Source organism: Varanus komodoensis, unplaced genomic scaffold (genome assembly GCF_004798865.1).
Source record: "Varanus komodoensis strain SLA01 unplaced genomic scaffold, ASM479886v1 scaffold31, whole genome shotgun sequence".
NCBI lineage: Eukaryota > Metazoa > Chordata > Lepidosauria > Squamata > Varanidae > Varanus > Varanus komodoensis.
The window spans coordinates 8746003-8755106 of record NW_025335780.1 but is presented as its reverse complement, the minus strand read 5'-3'; the positions used below and the strand labels follow the sequence as shown (position 1 = coordinate 8755106).

At 46.1% G+C, this 9104-nt stretch overlaps 1 protein-coding gene across 1 annotated transcript; it reads right to left on the bottom strand.

Moving 5' to 3' along the window:
- Positions 1-5967: 5967 nt before the first annotated feature.
- Positions 5968-7014, bottom strand: LOC123027221 (2-oxoglutarate receptor 1-like). The gene has a single exon (XM_044437760.1). The coding sequence runs from the start codon at positions 7012-7014 to the stop codon at positions 5968-5970; it is 1047 nt and encodes a 348-aa protein (XP_044293695.1).
- Positions 7015-9104: the final 2090 nt, after the last annotated feature.

Here is a 9104-nt window from a genome sequence, read left to right as displayed (position 1 = left end):
AGCTTACAGCAGGTGAATGGGTGGTTGTAGGAGCCATTTATTTGCTATCTTTCCTTTTATTTGCTATCTTTCCTTCCTTCCTTAAGACAGTGCATAGAATTCTCCTCTCTCTTTTATCCTCACAGTGGTCCTATGTGGTCGGACTGACTGAAAGTCTTCCACTGGCCCAAACTTGCCAACTGAAGTGAGGACTAGAACTCATTCTCAGACCAATAGTCCAGCTACTGCACGTTCTGATGGACTTCTGGTCTGTGAAGGGATGGCTCAGTGTTCCAGCAGCCTGATCCACTCAGTCACAAGATGCACATGCCTTATGCAGATGTCAAAAATTGGGGTACAGTCGACCTGTGAAAAGGGAAGTGAGAAGTTAGGGGAAGGGCCTACCCTTGAGCGCCATACAAAAACTGGATCTTGAGTGCACAGCTTGCAAATCTACACGTGGAGACCAAGAATGTGATTGCTTGATTTCCATACATTTCAGCTGTCTGCCACTCAGACTCTGCTTGGAAAGATCGGGAAGCGCACAGCAGTTGCTCAGAATCACATTAATTTTACACTACTTTCACCTTTCGAGTATTGCGAGATAAGAGCAACATCCAGCACATAGACTGGATGCTATGTGCTCTGCATGTTTAGGCAGAAGCAAGGCCGACAGCATCAAGCGTGCCCCACCAGCTGGGAGCTGCAGACCATGTTTCTACCCAAACATGCACTGGGTTGAGCCAGAAGCCTCTTTTTGCACCAGCAGGGAGCTCTTCCTGGAATCCCGTAGAAGCCACAACACAAATTGGCTTCCTGGTTTTCCCAATCACAAAATTAACCATTTCGTGGCTAGTTTAACTGTGTCCTGCTGCAGTTTTCCACACTTTTAATGCTCAGTAAATTCCTTCTGCTTATGCTTTCCACACCTGAAGAAGGATTCTAATTTTTCTCTCTGCTATGTTAACTATGAATGGTGTCACTATCCGTGCTGCTGAGATTCCGTTCCCTGCAGACTGTTTTTGGTTTTACGGACAGTGGCTGTTGTGGAAACACAGAGCCTCCAAATGAGATCAGGAAACGTAGGTGCCTTTCAACTCACCTTTCGAGGTTCCAGAAACTACGACATGATGGACTTGTAATCCACATTCTCCCAGTGCTTTTCTCATGGAGGCGAAACCCGGACTAAGGTGGAGGTGACAATGATTCTGGTGCAGTTCAGCTTCCTTATGACTGACACGGTCCTGGTTTGGTTCCTTTCAGGCCCATAATGGTTTTTACATCTGGCAAGTTCAGTCCACATGAATGCAGGAAAATAGCGTTAAATTATCATGACAATTTGCAGGTTGCATGTGTCGGAACAAAATGAGTGACAGCTCTGCCAGAACATGCTCCCAAAAGCCTGGCACTGTAGGAACAGCTTCAGACTTAAGATGGGATGCCCGATCTGATTGAACAAACATGTTGCAAGTCTTGCTTCTCATGCATGCCTTAGAAATGCTATTATCCATGTCCCGAAAGATCTCTCCTTTGGAGGGACACTCTTAGAGCTGTAAATGGTTTACCTGTCCTGAAAGATCCTACTTTTGTGCTGTCTTAAATCCCTATTCCTAAGGTGCCATTGCATCATCCCTCACCCAATCCCCCACCTCTCCTCCAAACTGTATGTAACTGGTAGCGTATAAACGCTTCTTGTACCAACTTCATCTTGTAGTTCCTTTGGGGTCTGCCTGAAGGCCGCATAACTTCACTGTATGCCAGAATAAACTGTAAACGTTCATTTGATTGTGCTCCCTTAACACACTGGCTTCGGGTGCTGTTTTTCACCCCTGACAAATGATTCACAGACATTTATCTTCTGACACTCTCCTAAACCACCCTGCTACATTCATTTCCCTTTATCTTAGTATTGGATTTTTCAGGATTAGTATTACTTTTTATTTTGTCTTCCATATTTTTGAACCTTGTACTTCTTTCTATGTAATACGTTTGCTGCATTCCTCCTTCTGTTTTGTTATGTACTAAGATACCTTGAACCCTTCTTATGGGAGGCAAAAAGGCAATGCAAGGTACCTTTAATAATGAATAATTTCTTTTGATATTGGCCCACTGTCTTGGCCTGCCTTCCACTTCTTTGGCACCTGGAAACACTCTCTTTTTGACTTCTTTGGGTATTTGCAGGTTGTATTTGTGTAAGATCCCTTGGTGTTCTTATTTGTCTTTTACATTTTAATTCCTTTTTGTACTTTATTTCTTTTAAGAAAACAGTTTTAAAAAAACCCACTCTGCTTCAGCAATTCTGTCTTGGCTTGTTAAACCAGTTTCCAGTGATGTCCATGCCAGGAAACTGTTCTTTTATTGTTGTGTACAAATACAATATGAAATCAGGATCTTCAGATCAGCAGTATTAATCAAAGGTGGAGAGTGGAGATGAAAAATTGTGCCACTTTGCAAGCTCTGTTTATGCAATGAAGAAGAATTAGACTAGTGTTGTGTAGATGTTCAGTTTAACTTTAAAAAATAGTTCTGATTAATTGTATCCCAGTGGAAGTTATATAGTTTCAGTTTTTTGACGTTCTGGACTCAATCCAGAAAAATGTTAGGTTGGTTGAACGTTGTGGCTACTTCTGTTTAGAAACTGATGCTGAATAGTGTTTTCATGTCAACTATTTCTCTTGGCATATAAAATATATCTATTTAACAGATGGGCATCCATTGATCAGCTCTGAACAAATCAGTCATTGCCTAGCTATTTCTATTTGGAAGAAAAGGAGTATGCCTTTTGCTTAACACTGCATATAGTGTCCTTGTTTAGCAAATAGCCTTTTCAATTTTTTAAGGAGGAAATTACAGCTACATTGAAAAAGACTTTAGGCAACATCTTTATTTTCAGCTCACAGAAGGAATGATTCACACAGAATCATATTCTTAAAAGTTTGCAGTCCTCTTTCCAGCTTATCACACTTTGCATCCAAAATCGTATTCTTATTTTTTGCAAAAGTTCTGATTTGGAGAGCTGATTTGCACAAGCACAGTCGTGCTCGTGGCTTACGTGTGAGCTGTTTGGAGAGGCAAGGCTGCAGGGAAATGCCCGGGACACAGACTGAGCAGCTCTTGCTCAGCACACAAGATGGGCATGTGTGAGACATGAGTTATTTCAAGAATCTTGTTTATAGTCATAACTCACCAGGGAGTTAAGCATGGATTGTCACCTACACAGATACGAGTCAAAACATTGGCTGGAAAATTCAACTGCAGTTTAAAGTATTATCAGGCACTGAAAGATTGCAGACCAGACCTGGCCCAGTCTGGGGCAGCCAAGTGAAGGGAAGGAAAATAATGGGAGGCAAGAGGCCCTCGTTGCATGAAGGAATAAAATCCTTCTTGTTGTTCACCTCCTGGTACCAAAAGTATTGCTTTATGTGTCTAGCAATTCTATTGCCTTTTCATTTGTACTCTCAGGTAGGCGCAGGGTCCCCAGCCTGGATCTTAAAAGCTTCCATGCTAGCATCCCAGTCAGGCTGGTTCCTCCACACCTATTTAAACCTAAAAGAAAAATGCAAAAGCTGCAGCTGCTACAAACATGCTGTAAAGGACGTCTACTTTGGCCTTGATTCATCTGCATGTGAGGCACCTCAGCACTTGAACTTGCAGGTTGACTTTGCTCTGCTTGTGACAGGCCAAATACCTCTGCAGCTGTGTGACCTTCGTGCTTTCCATTCAGTGTATGAACAGGAAATATTCTGAGGGGCCTTCAGAATACAGTTTGAATGCATTCACTCATCCCGAGCCTTCTTCAGAGAGCTCTTTCGGGTTGATCGGGTTTATGGGTGGGTAGGGCTGTGCCCAGCCTCCCCTCCGCTCCATTGATCTTTGCATGTGAAACTGTCAAGGGGCCCATTGTGTATCAACCCTGGGTGCTTGGCAGCATTTAGCTGAGGCCCCAGATGCCCTCTTCTTCCATTGGCAGCTCTCCTTCATTTCCCTGTTTCTTCCCTTTTTTTGCCAATACAGCAAAAAAATATTTGCCATATTTTTAAAATTAAATAGGGAAAACCAGGACAACAGCGCAGTGTCTTTGGATGGGTGCTGTAGGTGTCCTCTTGGAGGCACCCTCAATCTGTCAGACATGCAAGCCAGTTGTTCAGCAGCTGGCCTAGCCTTCTAGAAGTTTCCACTGCACACAGGTTCTGTTCAGAAGGTGTGGTGAACAAAGGGGGCGACCTCCTCCAGCCCCACTTGCACCCTGTGAGAACTTTACAAGGACACTCCCTAAAGACAGACAGACAGGCACGCACACACACACACAGAGTGTCCCTATATATTTTGGGAAATGCTTCAGTTTGGAGGCCAGCTCTCCTGGAGACACACGAGTCTGTTCTCCAGTAAAACAGAGTCAGAGTGACAATTGGAAAAGGCTGCTGGACACGTGGACTAAATTGCCCTTCTACTCATATATGTCTTGGAGAACTTTTTCCCTGAACATGGAGAAAGACTTTATAGATGTATAAAGGTACCTGTGCCCTGGCTACCATGATAACAGCCCCCAGGCTCCACCGGATGGAGTTCTTCCACATGGCCATTCAAAGCATGCCCAGCCACATGTATTCATTTATTAGATTTCCACCCACCTTTCCTTTTTTAAAGAACTCAGAGTGGCTTACATCCTCCTCCTCCTGCTGCTCTCAGTCTTATGTCCACAACAACAACCCTGTGAGGTAGGTTAGGCTGAGAGTCTGCCTGGCCCAAAGTCACCCAGTTGGCTCCATGGCTGAGCGGGGACAAGAACCCGGATCGTCTGAGTCCCAGTCCCATGCTCTTCACCACTACACCGCACTGGCTTAACTACATTGAATCCTTTGTGCAATTATTATCATTGTTATCAATTTAACTTCTGTACTCTCCAATAGCTGAGGTTCTCTGGGCACTTTAATAGCAGTTAATAATCCTGTAAATATTTACACACAATTATATATTGCGTCTCCATCTGGTCTAACTCCATTTTTGTAGAGGATTCTTCATATCTATCTATCTATCACACTTATATTTTATCCCTTTTTCCTCTTGCAAGGAACCAAAGGGAGTTTATGTGGTCCTCCCGCTTCTCCGCTTCATTTTATCTTCACAACAACCCTACGAGGTAGGACAGACTAAGAATCAGTGATTGCCCCAAATCATCTGATGAGCTTCATGGGCTACTGTGGACTAAACCCAGGTCTCCCCAGCTGCAGTCCAACACTCTGCCCACTGCTCCACGCTGCCTTTCAAACTCCTCAGAAACGGTATGCAGGTGGGCCTTGCCTTCAAATCCTTGCCTTCAGGTAACTCGACTCAACCGTACATTTTCATGATCCTTGATATAATCTACCTTAATTTTGGGCAAATATATCACGGAACCCAACGCATCCTGAGGTGCAAGATGCATTGTGGCCATTCCCCACGTCAACGCTGCCTTCCGTCTTCAGTCCCCATACTGGCATGTGCTGCTTGCTCCAGGATCCATGCGGGGACCGGTGCAGCTACAGCTGCGGCCCAGGCGGTTGCTCTGGATGTGTGAACAGAGCTGTGGGAGCCACACAGGAGCCTTGCAAAGACTGGGAGGGTGCAGCTCCCGGGCTGGACCATTTCTCCTGCTCTGCTTTGCACTGGCTGCCCAGGGTCCTTCTGCCAGAAAGTACAGCAGTGGAAGAGCTTAGAAACAGGTGTTGAATGGGGAGGGACATGGGAGCAATGGTTTAATTTGCCCAAGAGAGCAGATACACAAGCGTAAAACCCCAGCCTCTGAAGCAAACAAAGCCCCCCCCCCACCCGAATTAAGAGTTCTCCGACTTCCAGGCCCTTCCAAGGACACATGCAAAGGCCTGTTTCCCACGAGGCAGTTCTGCTCGGTGGGTGAGTTTACGCCAGTCTGGCGCTCTCCAGTTGAGCACATTGTCTCTTGCTGCAAAGCAAATTGCTGTTTTGAGGAGGTGCCCGAAAGACCTCCGCTCACAGCTGTATTATTCCGGACTTGTTGAAGTCACCACTGCTCGCTGCTTGCTGTATTAAGTGATGGAGCTTGCATCTCAGCAGGGACTGGATGGCTTGCTGGAAATTATCACTGATCAGGGCATACAGTAACAAGTTGCAACATGTATTCGCTGCGGCGAGAGGTCTGGAGATGACATAGGCAGCGTGGATGTGGTTCTCCACGGTGCAGCTGAGCTGGTACAGCCTTAATTCGAGGCGAACCACCCTAAAAACATGGAAGGGCAGGAAGCACAAGTAAAAGACGACCAGGAGGAGGAAGGCGAGTTTGCGGGCCTTCCGCTTATACGGACTCTGAGTGTGGGGCCCTGTGGCCAAGGTATAGATGATCACAGCATAGCAGAGTGTCACCGTTAATAAGGGCAAGTAGAAAGCCAAGGCACTTAAAATCCAGGCGTACAACCTAATGATGTCCACATTGTCAGAGCTACTCAGGTCAAGGCAAACAGATCGGTTCTCCTGCATTTTGGAGGTAATTAGAAGGTTGACCGGACTCACGGCCACCAGTGAAAGTATCCAAGACACAGTGCAGGCTATGACTGCCCAGGACTTTTTCCGAACACAGAAAGACCTTATTGGGTGGACGATGGCAAAGTACCTGAAGATGCTGAAGCAGGTCAGAAAGAAGATGCTGCTGTACAGGTTGAAGTGGAACCCAAAGCGGATGAACTTGCATAGGAAGTCCCCGAAGATCCAGTGCTCCCCGTTGGCGTAGTAGTGTATCAGGAAAGGAAGGCTGGACAGGTACAGCAAGTCGGTGCAGGCCAAGTTGAACATGATAATGGTGCTGCTCCTCCAGGGCCTCATCTTGAAAATGTACACGCAGATGGCCACCACATTGCCTAGGAAGCCCACGAGAAAGATCGTGCTGTACACAGCGGGCAGGTAGGTTTTTCTGAGTTCGTGGACATTATCTGTGCAGTTCTCAAGGGCAGAGACATCGTACGTTGGCAGCGTGTGGGTCGAATTTGCCGTGTCTTCCGGCACAGTGGTGTCCATCACATACATGGCGGATCTTCAGAAAAGTAGAGTGGAGGGTTAGTTTAATTTAGATGAGATGCAAAAACAAAGGGATGGATTGAGTCTTAGTCATATGTAGGGTGAACTTGCTGAAATCATGGAATTAGGTCTGCCTTGGATATGACTAGATTGAATCTAATATGAATTGAATCTAATATGCTGAGCTATTTTGCTACCCTCCTCTTGAGAAAGATGCCTGAATTAAATATACCACAATCTCATTACTTAACTATGTGTTTTTCAGAATTCAGTAAACAGTAAAATATTTTCATAATTTTGTGCTCTGATACATCAGTTGATACATCTGAAAGAGAAGTTAGCATTATTTAAGGATCATCATAATTTCCCACAGCTATAAGAGCTCATCTCGCCTTAGGTTCCATTTCTTCCTTCTGCATTGCAGAATTTTCATTGCAAGCATCTCTCCAATAATGGGACTTCCTATAACTATATCTAAACTCTGTGGAAGGGTTTTTTTTCTTCATATAATTTGGACAGTAATGCTTTCTTTTAAAAAAAGCAGCTAGACCCTTTTAGTTTGAAAGCAGCTTGGAATAAAAATTTAAGGATAAACCAAGTTCTCGATTTGTCCTTGGTTGCATTCCCACAACGGCTTCTACAGCCTTCCCCAACCTGGAGCCCTCCAGTGGTCTTTTATTTATTTATTTATTTATTTAGGAGATTTCTATGCCGTCCCATTCGCCGAAGCCTCGGGGCGGCTCACAAACATAAATAAACTTCCTTAAAATAATATAAATTAACAGTATAAATTAAGTCTCCCTGGCCAAAGAATAAAATAAATAAATACTATTAACAATTAAAATGACATTTGAATAAAAAGTTCTTCGCCTGGCTCCGAAAAACAAATAACGACGGTGCCATGCGGACCTCTCTGGGGAGCGCATTCCATAGATTGGGTGCCACTGCAGAGAAAGCCCTCCTCCGAGTACCTACCCTCCTAATTTCCTTCACGGAGGGTTCCCGGAGCAGGGCCTCTCCCGCAGATCTCAGAGGGCGGGCGGGCATATATGGACGTAAGCGCTCCTTCAGGTAACCAGGACCCAAGCCGTTTAGGGCTTTATAGGTCATCACCAACACCGTAAATTGGGCCCGGACTTCAATGGGAAGCCAGTGAAGCTGACGGAGGACTGGAGTCATGTGAACATAACGCCCAGTCCCCGTCAGCAGCCTGGCAGCTCTATTTTGAACCAATTGAAGTATCCGGACCGTCTTCAAGGGTAGCCCCATGTAGAGCACGTTACAGAAGTCGAGTTGGGAAGTCACCAACGCGTGTGTCACTGTCGCCAGGCAGTCGTACTCCAGGTAGGGGCGCAGCTGATGAATCAGCCGAAGCTGAAGGAAAGCGCTCCTCGCCACCACTGTCACCTGAGCTTCCAGTGAAAGCTCTGGGTCGAGGAGCACTCCCAAGCTGTGAATCTTGTCCCTAAGAGGGAGTGCAACCCCATTCAGGACTAGGTTCAATTCACCCTCCCTGAAGCCCGATCCGCCAACCAACAGGACCTCCATCTTGTCTGGATTGAGCTTCAGTTTATTGGTCCTCATTCAGCCCATCACCTTGGCCAGGCACTGGTTCAGTACAGCCACTGCCTCACCTGGATCGGTTGAGAAAGAGAGGTGGAGCTGGGTATCATCAGCGTACTGATGATTCCGCAGCCCACACCTCCTGATGACCTCTCCCAGCGGTTTCATGTACACGTTAAACAGCAAAGGGGACAAAATGGATCCCTGTGGTACCCCATAGCTGTGGTACCCCATAGCTGCCATGGTGCAGAGTCATAGTCCCCCAGCACCACCTTCTGGAATCGGCCATTGAGATAGGAGCGGAACCACTGCAAAGCAGTGCCTCCGACCCCCAATGCCGCTAGCCTATCCAGAAGGATACCATGGTCGATGGTATTGAAAGCTGCTGAGAGGTCCAGAAGAACCAACAGGGATGCACTCCCCCTGTCCTTCTCCCTGCACAGGTCATCGTACAGGACGACCAAGGCAGATTCAGTACCGTACCCGGGTCTGAAGCCAGACTGAAATGGGTCCAGATAATCAGTTTCATCCACGAG

Coding starts and splice junctions, on each gene's coding strand:
- LOC123027221 (XM_044437760.1), bottom strand. CDS start 7,014: ATGTATGTGATGGACACCACTGTGCCGGAAGACACGGCAAATTCGACC.